General features: G+C 32.2%; 1 protein-coding gene across 18 annotated transcripts in view; it reads right to left on the bottom strand.

Annotated features, from left to right (window-relative positions):
- LOC126694700 (receptor-like protein 7) overlaps positions 1-8,561 on the bottom strand; it is a 97,628-nt gene extending 89,067 nt beyond the window's left edge. For 3 of the 18 annotated variants that reach the window (XM_050391137.1, XM_050391135.1, XM_050391138.1), the window contains exons 1-2: positions 7,362-8,556; positions 6,605-7,272 (exon numbers count right to left, since the gene is read on the bottom strand). In XM_050391137.1, coding sequence (XP_050247094.1) covers positions 6,605-7,272; positions 7,362-8,463 — 1,770 coding nt within the window. In that variant the 5' untranslated portion in view covers positions 8,464-8,556. Of the gene's footprint in view, positions 1-518; positions 898-1,335; positions 1,412-1,536; positions 1,584-1,823; positions 1,925-2,712; positions 3,160-4,696; positions 4,774-4,920; positions 4,960-5,105; positions 7,273-7,361 lie in introns of those variants that run through there. The other 15 variants (XM_050391150.1, XM_050391151.1, XM_050391140.1 and 12 more) reach the window with 14 other exon arrangements.
- Positions 8,562-18,600: the final 10,039 nt, after the last annotated feature.

Below are 18,600 nucleotides of genomic sequence, written 5' to 3'. Positions count from 1 at the left end.
CAAAAAGAAGCCATACCAAATTGAACCCATATAGACCATACACTGGATACGTAGGAAGGTCATATCAAAGGCTTAGGGGTGTTTGCTGGCAAGTTCAAAGGTACAGGGAAAAATGGGCTGTTTTGTAAGCTAAAGCATGTAATTGCTATAACATACAGGAACAATAGAAGCATATTCAAATGAATATGAGAGGTTGATCCCTTCATTAGATAAAACAATATATGATGTTAAAATAAGATGATAAAAACTTCTATTCTCATTCTCGTTCTAATGAATAAAAAATCAGAAGGAAGAAGGGGAAGAGAAAAGGAACATAAACCAATTCAGTAAAGTAGGAAATAAGCAAACAACAAAAATTACAACTTGAATAATTAAACAGGATCTAGTTCACTTCCTGATTTTATAGAATTGTTGACTCTTTGTACAAAATTTGTTCTTTTGAATTCTAGTCTCTGTCCGTTATACATGGAGTAGTCTTTTTACAATAACAGTTATCTTACCAAAAAAATACTTAAACAGGAGCTAATACAAATTCAAATAAATATGTACACAAATACATGGTCCATTCGTAATCAATCATCAGATATGTCATGTGCTTTCCAGTACAAGTTAAAACAAATCAAATAAGCCAGATATATAGATCTATGACTTTGCCTTAAATTAAAATGTTTCCCAATACATACAAAACATAAACTTGAATAATACTTTCAACTGTTTAGAACATGTAAACATTCAAAACTAATTGATTTTGCTACTTGAGTAGACTTATGATCAAACTAATAGTAATCCCAATTATTTCAACTGCAAATCATCTTCCTTTCGCAACCACTCCCAAATTTGCAGCAACAAGCTGCATGAGTAGTCTTATGACGAAACTTATTATGCCCGGCTCTTTTCCTAGTAAGACATAACATGGAACTATTAGACCCAAAATAATGGAATATCATAAACTCTACAAAACCAAAATCTCAACAAACACCTATCTATTTTTTGGCCTAGAAAACTAAGGTAAAGCACATGTACAAGACGTAGCACAGATCTTATGTTCTAAATATTTTTTTCCATTAGGTTAAGCCCGTAAGTTACTTGTACAAATCTTTCCATTTTCCAATTCAATCCTATTATTTCTTCTCTTATCCAAAACAATGGAATATTAAAAAATCTATTAATATGATTGGTTGACACATCAAGAAGACCAAATATCATCTTTGGATTAATCAATCAAATTGTTGTCTTGATGTTTGAATTCAAAAATTGCACTTATATTTAGCACTTCAAAATCTAGGAGCACTTCCAAAGATAATTTTCTGAACATAACCAAAATGAGTTACCTACCCTATTAGCAGTAGCAGAGTAACATCTTGAATGACTTTGACATAAGTATAGTCTGTTGTAATTGCAGCTCCACATTCTTAGTCAAACAAAGAGCCAAATAAAGAATCGAAACAATTATTTTTTACATAAAGAATTAAATTCCTAATCATAAATGAAAGCTAATAATAAAATTTTAGTACATGCCATAGCAGAGGAGCTTACTTTTTGCCTTACAATCCAACATGTCCCTGTAAGTGTTCAAGCTGAAACTAGGCACCAAAAAAATAAAGGTATTTGGTTACTATTGAATGGAAAGGAATATTTGGTTTAAAAGATTTTCAAGCAGAGTACGTAATCTTAGTGTTGATCCTCCCATTCATGGATATTCACTAAAACATCAATAAAGCAGAAGATCCACAAAACATCTCTATGGTATTGCCTCAAAGGTTTTAAACTCTCATGAACACTTCAAACAAACTAAAAAGAAAAATGAAACAGCAAAGGCAAACCTTTAGATTAACACGACCTTTCCAGATTTTACCACATTGAGCATTATATGATCCAGCTAGCCTTGATATATCTAAAGCATTTTGGTCTCTATGAGTTGAACCTGAAACACATAAATTTGCTTCAACATTAAATTTAATATCATAACAATAGACTATATATAAATATATATATATATATATATATATATATATAAACAGACTATAAAAAAAGACCAAAAAATTGACTCTCCAAAAAAAATAAAAGATATATATAAATACACACACACACTTTCACAGCATATAGAAATCTCAAACACCTCTGTCTTTTAACAAGCAAAGGATATGAACTTTGATTGTTACAAGACATTTCTCAAGAGTTGCAGCATCTTGCACTTTTTATCCAAATCTAGAAATTAGATAAAAAAATCACAAAAGAAAAGATGGTAACTGGTGAAAAACAGTAACCATGGGAGCAATGCAATCAATAAAAAAGTGTTGGCCAAATTTTGTCCCTATACATTTAATTGTGTTACTTTTGTCCTTCAAATTTTAAAATAAAGGTTCTTGAACTATTAATTGTGACAATTTCATCGTTCAACTTTCAAAATCATGTCAAATGTATCCTCAAAAGTTGACTTCATTTGAAAGTTGAGGAACAAAATTGATACAATTAAATGTGTAGGGACGAAAACAAACACATTATCAGAGGACCAAAAGTGTAGTTTGTCCAAAAAAAAGAGTTACTTTAGTGAGAACATTAGAGTTTGACTACAATGGAATTTAGGTTACAACGCATGTTATTTTCATAGTTTTTTTGGCGAGGTAGAAAATAAGTAAAAAAAATGGTCAAGGAGAATCATAGATAATTGAAACTTTTTCTTCTTCGAAGGAATGAATTTTTTAAAATAACAAACTATACAAACAACAAAACACCAGCAGCTAAAAGCTACAACACCTAAATAGAGCAATCAGCAAACTAAATAGCAACTGGAACCATACTTAAAAATAATCAAACTAAAACCCCTAGAACTATTCACCAACAAATTTTGCACTCTCTTCACAAACTCAACCTCAGCATTGTCTCTTCTGATCAAAAGCAAGATAGCCTCCTCAGACTTGACATTGCCGCTAAATACAACAACATTTCTTTGAAGCCAAATTTAATAAAGTACTGCAGATTAAGCAAGTTTGCATGTGGTTCTTTTAAAACTTTTACCCTTCAACCTATCCATATCCTACAGAACTACTTATGCAAGCTATATACCTGGGATTTTATTACACTTAACTTTCTCTCATAGACTCTTTGATAAAGGACGCTTGAACAACAACTGATAATACCTACTCTCAAAGGTAGCTCCTGCAGGGGACACATAAGATGTCACCTTGATCATTTTAACAGCTTGGAAAATATATTTCTCTAAGAAAAAATAGAAAGGGATGAATGAATGAATTTATCAATGAAACAAACCATAAAGTAAGCAAACACCAGCAGAAGACACAAAACATGAAGCCGCATCTAAACTTAAAAAGAATCAAACTTACAGAACAAGCACAAAACTAAATAGAGCTGCAACTAAACTTACAAAGCATCAAACTAAAACACTCAATTATGGCTATCAGCAAATCAAATAAATGGACATCCCAACGCAACCCCCCCCCCCCCCCCCCCCCCCCCAAAAAAAAGAAAACAACATGAGTATTCACTATGAAAGATTTTTTCTCTCTTAAAAAACTCAAACCAGGCCTTTATGCCTCCTCAAACTTGACATTGCTGATAAATACACAAGCATTTCTTTTAAGCAAAAATAATAGCCCACTACAGACCAAGCAAGTTTGCTTATATTGCTTTTAAAACATTTACCTTCCAGTTTTCTTTTCCCCACCTAACTATTTTAAAAAAATTTACCATGGATTTTATTAGACATCATGACTTAACTTGCTCCCATAACCTCTTTGGAAAATTATACTCAAAGAAGTGATCCCCATTCTCAAGACAGGTCTTGTAGAAGACACAATACGTCACCTTGACAACCCCATTTTAACAGCTTGTCTTGAGTGTAAAGTCTATTTCTGAAAGCAAGTCAGCAACTAATGGAATGCTAGGAATACCATATGAATGCGGGATTTATTTCCACAACTTCATTTCAGAACATTTGGTCTTGATTTGCTCCTAAGCTGATTTGCAGAGATAAGTAGATTGAATAAAGTTTAGCAGCTTCTTCTAAATGTGATTAATCTCACTACCTCCTACCACAACATGGTTAGGGCATAGATCTTTTTATACATTAATTACAAGGGAAAATGGGGCTACACCTTCAAATCAAACATGGAAGAAAACGAACCTTTTGCATAGCAACTGTTGCTAAAAGGGAAAAGGAATTAAAAAAAAAAAAAAAAAAAAAAAAAAGAAAAAAAGAAAAAAAGAAAAAAAGACAAATGAAACCAGGAAAGTTTCCTCTATAATCGAATATAGTGAAACTATTCAACCAAAACAACAACAAAAAGAATAAAGTGAGATACTATATACATACCTTCACTCCACATTCGTATATCAAAACTTGAAGATCGCAAATAAGAGAAGAAATCATATCAAGTTTACGCCTAAAAGATGACTTACTGCTTGCCCAATTTCTGTATATAATCTCAAAATCATCTGGAATCTTCAATCAAATTGAATTCACATGTTTCATTTTTTAGTCGAAAACTTACAATACTCACATTCAGCATAGATAGCAATTGTATAATTAAAAACCATCATAAATTCCACAACATTATAATATTAAGAAATGCATTCACCAAAGAATCAAAAAATGGACATGAAAAAAAAATGAAATATATAAGGATATGATACCAAACCCAACAATAAAAATGAGAAAGAGAGAATGAATCCTTACTGTCTATATACGGAGGTCTTGAACTATTCAAGAGCACAAAGGTTATTGATATGTTCAGAAACATTAGAGGCACCAACCTTGCATGTTACCAAGCATTCTGACATTAGATGCTAAGAAAAGTAGAAACTAAGCAACCAAAGAAAACAAATCAAATCAATAAAATACAGGTATTATTATAATAACTGAAAACCAGAATGCAAGGCAGAAAGGAATCTTGGACCTACCAATTATTTCAACAGTGAGTGACAACACCAACCAGCTGCCTTAAAAAAATAAATAAAACAAATCAAATACTTATTTTATAAATAATAATTACAAAGCTCAGCAGCGTGAATGAGCCTTTGTGTTTAAAGAGAGAGAGAAGAAAGTGACAAAGGCACCCAAAGATGTAAGTAAAGAAGGAGAATACCTTGGCAAAGAATGGTGTTCTGTGGCCTGGGGGACCGTGAAAGCAGGGTGATATTCTCCTCATCACCTATGTGTTGTTTTCATTGTTTGAAAAATGAAGACAGTGAACCAAGGATGATGAAGATAGCGAGTAGAATGAGAAGCTTCATCCCAATTTTGACACATGGAAGGAGTTGGAGAGCTTCGCTTTTTTCTACTGGGCTTTGTTGTTTGAGTTTGATTCGTAGTTTGTTTATAGCAAAACTACCCACAAATTGTTTTGACCAGTTATTTTCTTCCACCACGTCTATAGGCATTATTCTTCAGCCTTCTGAGCATGATATGTTGCTCTAATATGACCATCCTCACAATCCACTTTGGTTTTCCAAACTTAAACATAAGATATCCCATCAATATTCCAAATATCACTCCACAACCATAACCTATCAATACAGCTTGCCAACCAAACCCATTTTCAGGCTCTAAACTGTCTTCTTTTTGTAAGGTTGATGGTGTTGGTTGCTTTGTCTCGTTGTTGCATGTTCTTGACAATGGAAATCCACATAATCCCAAATTTTCCATGTATGAATCATTATCAAATGTATTGAACTGCCTTCCTAAAGGTATACGTCCTGTCAGTTGGTTATGTGATAGATCTAAAACTTCAAGCCATGGCAGCTCTGCCAATTGCATGGGAATCTCCCCGCTGAGCTTGTTGAAAGAGAGATCTAACCATTCAAGATTGGTCAAATTTTCAAACGATGAAGGAATATAACCTGTAAGGTTATTGTGGGAAAAGTTGAGCCCCTTGAGTGATTTAAGCCTTCCAAGTATCTTCGGCATCTCTCCTATGAATCTATTGTTTGAAAAATCAATGGTTGTGAAGACAGTTAGGATTCCCTCCAACTCAATATACAACCCTTTCATCATCACATTCAAAGAATCCCGATAATAATCTTCTCCCATATATTTCAATCCAACTTCACTTTCATCCACATTCGTCATGGCTTTCAAATATTTGAAATATTTTATTGGCAAAGAACCATTAAACTGATTGTTGGAGATGTCTATGATTCGCAACTTTGGGAAAGGAAATTTGGTTTTAGGATTGCAAAATATACGACCTTTAAATCTATTTGATCTTATGACAAGAACCCGCAATTTGGGAAGACTTTCCAACCAATAAGGGAAGGTTCCATTTATCTTATTGTTTCCAAGATCTAGAACTTCCAATTTCCTACAATTTGCTAAAGATCGTGGCAATTGCCCTTCCAATTGATTGCCATTAAAGTTAATATTCCTAAAATTATTTCCCTTAGCAAATGTGGCTGGGATGGTACCACGAAAGTTATTCATTCGCAAATCCAACACTGAGAGGACATTAGAGTGTACCATACACTTAGGGATCATGCCACTTAAGTTGTTATGAGACAAATCTAGAACTTGAAGGGAACTTGCATTACAAATTAAAAAGGGGATTTCTCCAGTTAAACTATTATTGGAGACAAAGAAATATCGAAGGTTAAGAAAATTTAATGTGGGAAATGGTCCTTGAAGCAAGTTGGCCCGAAGATCAACATGATATAATGAATTTCTCCCCACATCCCCCAACCATCTTGGAACTTGACCATAAATTCTGTTATTGGAAAGGTCTAAGGATTCTAAATTTGTTGCTGTTCTTAAGAAAATTGGGAATTCACTAATGTTGGAAAAAGACAAGTTCAAGTACCGAAGATTGGGCAAGGTAAAAGTTACATTGTTGATGCTAAGTAAGTTATGTGATAAATCAAGATATTGGAGATTTTTGAGCTTTGAAAACATTTCAAACTCCAACATAGTACTCCATTTATTTGATGAGAGATATAGAATAGTAAGGTTTACAAGTCTAGATATTGACCTAGGTATAGAGCCATGTAGCTTATTATAATCCAAATCAAGATACCTTAATGAATCGGACTTGAATTCACCAATCTCACCAATAAATTCATTATCACTAAGGCTTAACATCTCCAAAGATGGCAAATTGAACAACCAAGATGGCAGTGTTCCATTTAGGGAATTTGAACTTAAAAAGAGATTAATTAGATTCAAACCACTTACGTGACTAGGAAGAGGACCAACAAGTTGATTGTTGTCAAGGAATAAACTTGAGAGATTTGGCAAGTTCAATAGTGACAATGGCAGCAAACCTGTTGAAATATTCACCAATAATTAGAAATTGTTCGTTTATGCGTATGCCAAGAACACCTAAAATTTAAAAGTGGTAATAGAATCTCACCGGTGAAACTATTCCATCCCAGATCCAAATAAGTCATTTGAGTGAGATTCCAAAGTAATGTTGGAACTGGCCCAGTAAAATTGTTGAAATATAGAATCAGATGAGTAATTTGAGTGAGACTTCCTAGCGAGGTTGGAATTGAACCAGTAAAATTGCAAAGACAGAGATTCAAATGCTTCAAGGACTTTAGACTGCCGATAGAATCAGGTAATTCTCCTGAAAAACTCGTCACAGAGAGATCTAAGAACGTTAGGGAACTACTGCTATTGCAATTAGAGTTTGGAAGAGAACCCTCAAGATTGAAATTAAGCCCTAGATCAAGGGTTTGTATACTCTGAAGGCAGAGGATGTTATTTTCGAGTTTTCCCCGCAAGTCACACTCATGGAGACTAAGAGTTGTCAAAGAGGAGGATAGATTCATCAAAGAAATAGGTCTAATTGAGGACATATATGTCCAATCCAGAAGAAGTTCCCTTAACAGAGTTAGGTTATCAACGACTCTTTTCCAGACCGGTGTTTCGATGATTAATGGATAATTGTAAGAAAGATCGAGTGAAACAAGGGAAGACAACTGGGAGATTTCATATGGGATTTTGCCAGAAAAACCGGAATGAGAGAGGTTAAGATGAGTCAAAGTCTCAAAGTTACCAAACTCAGATGAAATTAGGGAGTGATTGAAGAAATTACCAGCAAGATTCAAGGACCTGAGATGGCGAAGAAGGAAGAGGGAACTGTTGGAATGAATGGAGCCATAAAGCCAACTGCAACTAAGGTCAAGACCAATAACATGGCGTGTCGCATTGTCACACTCGACACCATCCCAACTACAGCAGTCCTTATCCTCCTTCCAAGAGGCTGTCTTTGGATACGAATTATCACACATTTGAGTATTTGATCTATAATCAGAATCATAAAAAGAAGATAAATCGGTTGTATCAAGAGAAGGAGAAGCGGATCTGTCAAGAGAAAGGGAGTTACTAAAATGGAGTAGAGCAGAGCATTGTGACCTTGAAGACAGGGAAGAAGAAAAAGAGGATGGAAAGAGGAAGGAGAGTAGACAGAAGAAGAAGAAGAAGAGTTGATACTTCAAAGTTAAACCCATTTTGATGAGATGAGATGATACCCTTCAGCCTTCAAGGAAGCAAAAGAGTGAATATAGGTGAGTGCGGCGTGTGGGATAGGATGAATATTATGAACATTTATATATTGCTACCAAGTCAACCCAAGTCTTCTACTACTTTTCTTTCAGCTTTATTTTTTTATTCTTCGTTCAGTTTATTTATTTATTTAAGGAAAGATATACTTTATTGTATATTAAAAAATAATATAATATTACGGATAATAATAACAATAACTTTTGCAAAATAGACCAGGCATCATATCTCTATGAAAAACAGGATCTATCAAGCTGTGATTTCAACCATTGAGATTGATCAATCGGGTTTTTTATGGAGATGATACCTCGGCTGCAAATTCCGCCTAGTCATAGATATTCTTCTGAATTGTGCAACCTTTCTCTTTTTTTCGAAATTAAAGTGTGTGTTCTTTTTAATTGTTTAATTAGTTAAACGATACATTGCTCAAATCATCTTTTAAATATTTTCCAAAAGCTTAGGATGCTCCACCACCAATTAAGTGCCCGTTTGGTTTGGACGTTTTCCTGCGTTCAACGTTTGTGTTTTGGGCATGGGACCCACGCTACAGTAAACGCGTCCTTCTTCCCCCTTTTTTTTTTTTTGTGTTTTCACGCGTTTCAGAGTGATGCGGTTACTGTTCATGCATTGTTGCATGAACAGTAAACGCAAATGTTGACTTTTCACTGTGAACAGTGATCTGTACACTATTCACAGACCCACAAATTCCACTTTTCAACAACTTTTTCATTAAAAATAGGTCACATGGCATTATTCACACATTTAAAAAATATTTTGCTACAGTGCTTTCAGTTTCAGTTTTCAATTTCAGCAAAAATAAGCTCAATCCAAACAGACCCTAACTCTATTCTTGTAGCTGATTTTGGCTAGTTTTTTGCTTTTTCTTTAAATGCAAGTATCTTCTTCTTAAAAAAAAATTTTCAAAAGTATTATAATTTTTTTTAAAAAAAATTATTGATAGATCTTTACCAATGACATTGAAAAAAAAAAAAACTTCATTTAGTGTGGAGGTGTAAAGGCACATGATAATGCTACCAACATCATTTAGTGTGGACGTGTAAAGGCACATGATAATGCTACCAACATAATAAGTAGACATTTTTATACATAAATATTACTTAAATAATATTTATTTTTTTATTCAAAAAGTAAGATTTCTTTCTTAAATACACAAATACTAAAAAGAGAAGGAAAAATTTTGTGAAAACTTTAGAGCATTTGCTTAAAAAATAAAGTGGACTTAAACATGTAATTGTATTTAAACTTCAGTCTATAAAGTTTGGTTTCACAAGCGCACAAATTATTTTTTCTCATCTCTAAAGTCTTTACTTTTGTAAGTGGGAATCCTTTTAACTATTTGATTAGTTAAACGATATTTGTCTCCTTTGTTGGTAGGAAAAGTCATTGCAATATAAGAGCAAAAGGTTGTGAATATTTGAATGAGAAAGAAAAAAGATGAGTTGAAATGGGAATGTTAGTTGGTAAGAGATGAGGAGCACTTGATGGGAGTAATTATATATGAAAAAAAAAAGAAAGGAAACAAAGTTGAGTCAACACATGCAAATAGAGATTTTTTTTTCTTTTTTTGAGAAGAAGAAAATAAAGAATCTAAAAACTTATGAGTGATTCCTGGAAATGTTGCACATTGCAGTAAATTTGTCATACATTTTTTTTAATAAAAGGAAACTTGTCTACATTTTTTTTAATAAAAGGAATTGAAAATAAAGGAGAAAAAAAATTTAGCAAAAACCAATTTCAAACATTGAGCCTACTAAACCAAAATATTACAACTTGAAAAAAGAATTATAACTTTAATAATATTGCTAAGAGCCTTATAAGTTATAACTCAAGTGGATTGAAAGGTCTTTAAGCACAATAGTATGAAAATGAAATTCATACAAATTTAATAATTATCATTCATGCACAGATTGAAAGGTCTTCTTCCATGAAGTTTCCAGGGGTGCAGTCTTTCCACACGACCACAAGTCTTCAGCTATCTAGAAAATTAAAGTGAGAATGACAAAATAATGAGCTTTCATATTCTTACTTTTTGGACAACACAATAATTGTCCAAGTCTTTGTCTTTCGTCTTTATTCAATCACCCTTCACTCTCTATACACATAAGACTAGACAACTAGCTAGAGTAATTTTACTCCATTTCCTGCCCAATAATTCTAGTGCCACGAAATGTATCATAACTTACAACTATTTTTAAATAATTATTTATGTGTTCCATTTTAATGGGTACATAATAAAAAATATAGTATTAATCAAGAATGTATATGAAATAATGCTTCGACAAAACCATTACTCAAATCTATTCAATCTAGTACATAACACTAATTTTCATTTGAAACTTTGAACTAAAGAATGTCACCATGTTTCTATATAATAGCCGAAAAAATATATTATTATCTAGTTTAACTGTTTAAGCTTCTCTAGTGATAATATATGTTGTTGTTGATGATCTTTCCTTTAACAGAAGAAGGAAATCTTTCCTTATCATGAGTTGAGTAGTCTTCTTTAACAAGGAGATTCTTTTTCTTTTTTAAGAAACAAACACATATACACAAGGGAAATGAAAAGAGGTTCTAACACAAAGGTTTATCACAAACTCCACTAAAAACTCATAGTAACTTTTAAGAGTTTAACCAATTTCAAACATCTAGCCTGCAACACCAAAATATTACACCTTGAAAAAAGAGCCATAACTTTAATAGGATTGCTAAGAGCCGATTTATAATAAAGACATATATGATACAAATCCCACCACTCCAATTACTAACTTATCAAAAAAATAATAATAATAAACAATATATGTAGTTATTAGATTATTTTAACACGCACTGTACGTATTTTAAATGTCGACTTCTTTGGGTATAGTAATATGAAATTCATGCAAATTTAATAATTATCATTCATGTAGAGATTGAGAGGTCTTCTTCCATGAAGTTTCCATAGTTTCAGTTTCCACAAGCCTTCAGCTTTCCAGAAAATTAAAGTGGGATTGAGAAAACAATGAGCTTTCATTCTCTTACTTTTTGGACAACACAACAACGTACCAAGTCTTCGTCTTCGTTGTTATTCATTCACCGTTCACTCTCTCTATGCCTACGTAATTAGGCTAGACAACTAAAGTAATTTTACTCCATTTCCTGCCCAATAATTCTAGTGCCATGTAATGTTTCATAAATTGCAACATTTTAAAAATAATTATTTATGCGTTCCGTCTTAGTGGTTGCATAATAAAAATATAGTATTAAATTATTAATCAAGGATGTATATGAAATAATGCTTAGACACAACCATTACTCAAATCTATTCTATTCAGTCTAGTACGTAACACTAATTTTCATCTGGAACTTTGAACTGAAGAATGTCATCATTTTCTAATTGCTGGAAAAATTATATTATTATCTGGTTTAAGCTTCTCTAGTAATAATATAAGTTGTTGTTGATGATCTTTCCCTTAACAGAAGAAGGAAATCTTTCCTTATCAGTTGAGTAGTCTTCTTTACCAAGAAGATTCTTAATTGCTAATTATAAACCGATTTAATAAACTAGAATTCAACTACTAGTTATCAAATCACTAAATATACTAACATATTTACCAATAAAATTACCAACAGTGGCATTATTAATTTAAAAAGACTAATAAAAAAATAATTGAAAGGTTTTGCATTTGTACAGAGATATATCAAACCGAATTGGAAAATTGGAAGCGAAGAGATAAAGATGTGAGATAGAGATTGATATATGACTAGGAGCAGGAGTCTTTGCAGTCAATTCATTTTTCGGTGGATAAGAATGCCATTTACTAAAAATCTGGAAATTTATAAACAAAGAGACACACACACCAAAAAGGCAAAAACACTACAAACATTTTCCCTGGAAACCAAATCAATTGAGCTCAAAACCGTAAAGTCTCCCAGATCAATAATCGAACAAAAGGGAATGTAAATCAAGCAATGTAAAAAGAAGCAAAACAAACATAATACAAAGATGAAATGTGGAGAATGAGAGAGTCTAAAACTTAAAAATTAAAGATCTCAGGAAAATCTACAATTTATTGTTCGTAACACTAATTTTCATTTGAAACTTAGAACTGAAGAATGTCACCATGTTTCTAATTGGAGCAGGAGTCTTTGGCTCTTTGCAGTCAATTCCTTTTTCGTTGGGTTAAATTTTCTTTCCCCTTGAGAGCATGCAAATTGACTTAGTACCTTTGCCTTTTTGATTGGGGGTGACATGTTGTACAAACACGCAATCCTCATTTCACAAAAATCATATAAAAATTACCAAATTAGAGTTTTAAATTATAATTAAATTTTTAAAAGAAGTCTAGGCACAATTGCAAAAAATTTCCATGTAACTAAGTCACACTCAGGAATATTGGACCATTTTTCCTTGGTATAAATAGGGGGGTCCCAATGGGATGAGGGGGCTAACAATTTTCTCTCCAAAAAAAATTTATTGTAGGAACATAAAAGTTTTCTATTTTAGACTTTCACGCTTAAAGAACCTGACTTGCCAACTAATCAAACTAGAGTTTTTAGTACCTACAGCAATTTCACAACATCAAGAACAAACCCCAATGTATACAGTGTCAAATTCCATAGTCTCCAGTTACATCAAATGAGCGTTTAATTTTTCTTGCAAAATATTGAATAGTAAAGCTTCTGGGCCATAGTCTCAACTACAACTCTCAATCATGTTGTACTTGGATGACACCTTTCCACAACATATCATTATGAGATGCAGAAAAAATTTGGAGTGTACACAACGTTTAGTGTGGATGGGAAGAAATTTCATCCTATTCCAATTGGTTAGGTATGTAAGGGACCTATTCCAATTTAATGATCCTGGAATTATGTATACAAGTAATAATCAAGGAAACTTCCGCCTAAAATAAGTCGGACTTTTGGCAAGAGAAAAAATTGATGTTTAGACAAATCAAGCTAAGGCCAACCAAAATGGACCATATTCTTAATTCCTTATCTTGATTTGTTCCATGTATAAGACTTACTGTCAATGCTTGGTGTATAAAAGTTGAAAGCTTGAAAAAATGAAGTCCATCCTCCGAAAGCTTGAGAAAAAATTCATTTAAACCAACACAATATAGAAATTATAAAGGAATCAGAGAAAAATTGTCAAAAATATTAAAAATTTAATATGTGCTTAAATTCTTATAAGGATGTCTACATTCGTTTCTTTCAGCTAATATGTCTTTATTAAATCAAAATCAAACCACAAAAATCATATAAAAATCACCAAATTAGAGTTTTAAATTATAATTAAAATTCTAAAAGAAATATAGGCACAATTGCACAAAAATTCCATGTAACTAAGTCACACTCAGGAATACTGGACCCTTTTTCCTTGGTATAAATAGGGGGGTCCCAATGGGACGAGGACGCTAACAATTTTCTCTCCAAAACATTTATCGTAGGAACATAAAAGTTTTCCATTGTAGACTTTTCACGCTTAAAGAACATGACTTGCCAACTAATCAAACTAGAGTTTTTAATACCTACAGTAATTTCACAACATCAAGAACAAACCCCAATGTATACAGTGTCAAATTCCATAGTCTCCAGTTACATCAAATGAGTGTTTAATTTTTCTCGCAAAGTATTGAATAGTAAATCTTCTGGGCCATAGTCTCAACTACAACTCTCAATCATGTTAGACTTGGATGACACCTTTCCACAACGTATCATTATGAGATGCAGAAAAAATTTGGAGTGTACACAACGTTTAGTATGGATGGGAAGAAATTTCATCCTATTCCAATTGGTTAGGTCAATAAGGGACCTATTCCAATTTAATGATCCTATAATTACATATACAAGTAATAATCAAGGAAACTTCCGTCTAAAATAAGTCCGACTTTTGGCAAAAAAGAAAATTGATGTCTAGACAAATCAAGCTAAGGCCAACCAAAATGGACCATATTCTTAATTTCTTATCTTGATTTGTTCCATGTACAAGACTTACCGTCAATGCTTGGTGTATAAAAGTTGAAAGCTTGAAAAAATGAAGTCTATCCTCTGAAAGTTTGAGAAAATTTTTATTTAAGCCAACACAATATAGAAATTATAAAGAAATCAAAGAAAAATTGTCAAAAATATTAAAAATTTAATCTATGCTTAAATTCTTATAAAGATGTCTACCTTCGTTTCTTTTGGCTAATATGTCTTTACTAAATCAAAATCAAACCACAAAAATCATATAAAAATCACCAAATTAGAGTTTTAAATTATAATTAAAATTTTAAAAGAAATCTAGGCACAATTGCACAAAAATTCCATGTAACTAAGTCACACTTAAGAATATTGTACCCTTTTTCCTTGGTATAAATAGGGGTGTCCCAATGGGATGAGGGGGCTAACAATTTTCTCTCCAAAACATTTATCGTAGGAACATAAAAGTTTTCCATTGTAGACTTTTCACACTTAAAGAACATGACTTGCCAACTAATCAAACTAGAGTTTTTAATACCTACATCAATTTCACAACATTAAGAACAAACCCCAATGTATACAGTGTCAAATTCCATAGTCTCCAGTTACATCAAATGAGTGTTTAATTTTTCTCGCAAAGTATTGAATAGTAAAGCTTCTAGGCCATAGTCTCAACTACAACTCTCAATTATGTTGGACTTGGATGACACCTTTTCACATCATATCATTATGAGATGTAGAAAAAATTTGGAGTGTACACAACGTTTAGTGTAGATGGGAAGAAATTTCATCCTATTCCAATTGGTTATGTCAGTAAGGGACCTATTCCAATTTAATGATCCTGGAATTATATATACAAGTAATAATCAAGGAAACTTCCACCTAAAATAAGTCGGACTTTTGGCAAGAGAAAAAATTGATGTCTAGACAAATCAAGCTAAGGCCAACCAAAATGGACCGTATTCTTAATTTCTTATCTTGATTTGTTCCATGTACAAGACTTACCGTCAATGCTTGGTGTATAAAAGTTGAAAGCTTGAAAAAATAAAGTCCATCCTCCGAAAGCTTGAGAAAAGATTCATTTAAACCAACACAATATAGAAATTATAAAGAAATCAAAGAAAAATTGTCAAAAATATTGAAAATTTAATCTGTGCTTAATTTCTTATAAGGATGTCTAACTTTGTTTCTTTTGGCTAATATGTCTTTACTAAATCAAAATCAAACCACAAAAATCATATAAAAATCACCAAATTAGAGTTTTAAATTATAATTAAAATTTTAAAAGAAATCTAGGCACAATTGCACAAAAATTCCATGTAACTAAGTCACACTCAAGAATATTGGACCATTTTTCCTTGGTATAAATAGGAGAGTCCCAATGGGATGAGGAGGCTAACAATTTTCTCTCCAAAACATTTATTGTAGGAACATAAAAGTTTTCCATTGTAGACTTTTCACACTTAAAAAACATGACTTGCTAACTAATCAAACTAGAGTTTTTAGTACTTATAGCAATTTCACAACATCAAGAGCAAACCCCAATGTATACAGTGTCAAATTCCATAGTCTCCAGTTACATCAAATGAGTGTTTAATTTTTCTCGCAAAGTATTGAATAGTAAAGCTTCTGGGCCATAGTCTCAACTACAATTCTCAATCATGTTGGACTTGGATGACACCTTTCCACAGCGTATCATTATGAGATGCAAAAAAAAATTGGAGTGTACACAACGTTTAGTATGGATGGGAAGAAATTCCATCCTATTCCAATTGGTTAGGATAGTAAAGGACCTATTCCAATTTAATGATCCTGAAATTATGTATACAAGTAATAATCAAGGAAACTTCCACCTAAAATAAGTCGGACTTTTGGCAAGAGAGAAAATTGATGTCTAGACAAATCAAGCTAAGGCCAACCAAAATTGACCATATTCTTAATTTCTTATCTTGATTTGTTCCATGTACAAGACTTACCGTCAATGCTTGGTGTATAAAAGTTGAAAGCTTGAAAAAATGAAGTCCATCCTCTGAAAGCTTGAAAAAAAAATTCATTTAAACCAATACAATATAGAAATTATAAAGGAATCAAAGAAAAATTGTCAAAAATATTGAAAATTTAATCTGTGCTTAAATTCTTATAAGGATGTCTACCTTCGTTTCTTTTGGCTAATATGTCTTTACTAAATCAAAATCAAATCACAAAAATCATATAAAAATCACCAAATTAGAGTTTTAAATTATCATTAAAATTTTAAAAGAAATCTAGGCACAATTGCATAAAAATTCCATGTAACTAAGTCACACTCAGGAATATTGGACCCTGTTTCGTTGGTAAAATAGGGGGGTCCCAATGGGATGAGAGGGCTAACAATTTTCTCTCCAAAACATTTATTGTAAAGTTTTTCATTGTAGATTTTTCACGCTTAAAGAACATGACTTGCCAACTAATCAAACTAGAGTTTTTAATACCTACAGCAATTTCACAAAATCAAGAACAAACCCCAATGTATATAGTGTCAAATTCCATAGTCTCCAGTTACATCAAATGAGTGTTTAATTTTTCTCGCAAAGTATTGAATAGTAAAACTTATGGGCCATAGTCTCAACTACAACCCTCAATCATATTGGACTTGGATGACACCTTTCCACAACGTATCATTATGAGATATAGAAAAAATTTAGAGTGTACAACGTTTAGAGTGGATGGGAAGAAATTTCATCATATTCCAATTGGTTAGGTCAATAAGGGACCTATTCCAATTTAATGATCCTGGAATTATGTATACAAGTAATAATCAAGGAAACTTCCGCCTAAAATAAGTCGGACTTTTGGCAAGAGATAAAATTGATGTCTAGACAAATCAAGCTAATGCCGACCAAAGTGGACCATATTCTTAATTTCTTATCTTGATTTGTTCCATGTACAAGACTTACCATCAATGCTTGGTGTATAAAAGTTGGAACATCTTATCTAAAGTCTATCATCTGAAAGCATGAAAAAATGAAGTCCATCCTCTAAAAGCTTGAGAAAAAATTCATTTAAACCAACACAATATAGAAATTATAAAAGAATCAAAGAAAAATTGTTAAAAATATTGAAAATTTAATCTATGCTTGAATTCTTATAAGGATGAACACAATAGCAATAGCCTTTTTTTTATAAAATAAATAAAAATAAAAATAAATCTATGCTTATTTTATACGTATGATAAAGTCTTATCACAAAGTTTTTTGAGACTCATGCTAATTAGTGATTAGGAGTTATAAAGGAATAATCATCAATATATATATACATAAAAGCAGAGACCTCATGCTGGAGTGCATGAAGTCTTGCCAAGTAGCGCTCTAATTTTGCATTTGACATTTTTTTTACCCCTTTCATTGAGTTTTTTTTTTTTACTATTACCCAAAAGTTTACGTTAACTTATTTTACTGTTATCTCATTAGTCTCTAATTAATTGCCTAAGCTTACACCACACTTTTCTCTCTTCTTCATGTCTTTTAGCATACTCACCATTTTAATATTTTAAAAAAGTAAAAAAATAATAATTAAGAACTAATAGTAATAACTAACCAGATAAATCCCTAAAGAGAGATAGAAAGACACAAAAATGTTGTGGATTGTTAAATAAAATGCATTATTTCACTACATATTACCAAAATAAAAGACCTGAGACTGACAAAACAATTGAAAGAGGGAGAAAGAGAAATCTAAGGGGCCCGCTACCTCTGTCATATTAGCCTCCCACCACCATCAAGACGCCAAAACCCCTACGAGTATTTTTTTTTTCCTCTTTAAATTAGGGGATTAAATATGATTTAGGTTTGGGTAATTTGGTTGGATAGTTTTTGTTTTTGGTATATAAGTAGAGAGAATATTTAATACGTAATGTAAAACCATATTCTACCATGATTTTAAATCAACTATAAGACACATGCATACACACTTGCCCATACCATGTATTAATGTTGCGCTATCGATGAGTGGAAGACAGTGAGAGAGTTGGACATACTTTCATTTCATAGTATAAAATATGTGAACACAATACAAATTAATTGATTTTCATTGTCCCGTTACTCTTTAGCATTTATTTTTGGTTTCATGATTTTTTTTTTTAA

This window comes from Quercus robur, chromosome 8, assembly GCF_932294415.1.
Source record: "Quercus robur chromosome 8, dhQueRobu3.1, whole genome shotgun sequence".
Taxonomy (NCBI): Eukaryota; Viridiplantae; Streptophyta; class Magnoliopsida; order Fagales; family Fagaceae; genus Quercus; species Quercus robur.
Note: the sequence above shows the minus strand (reverse complement) of the source record. Positions and strands in the feature narration are given on the sequence as shown.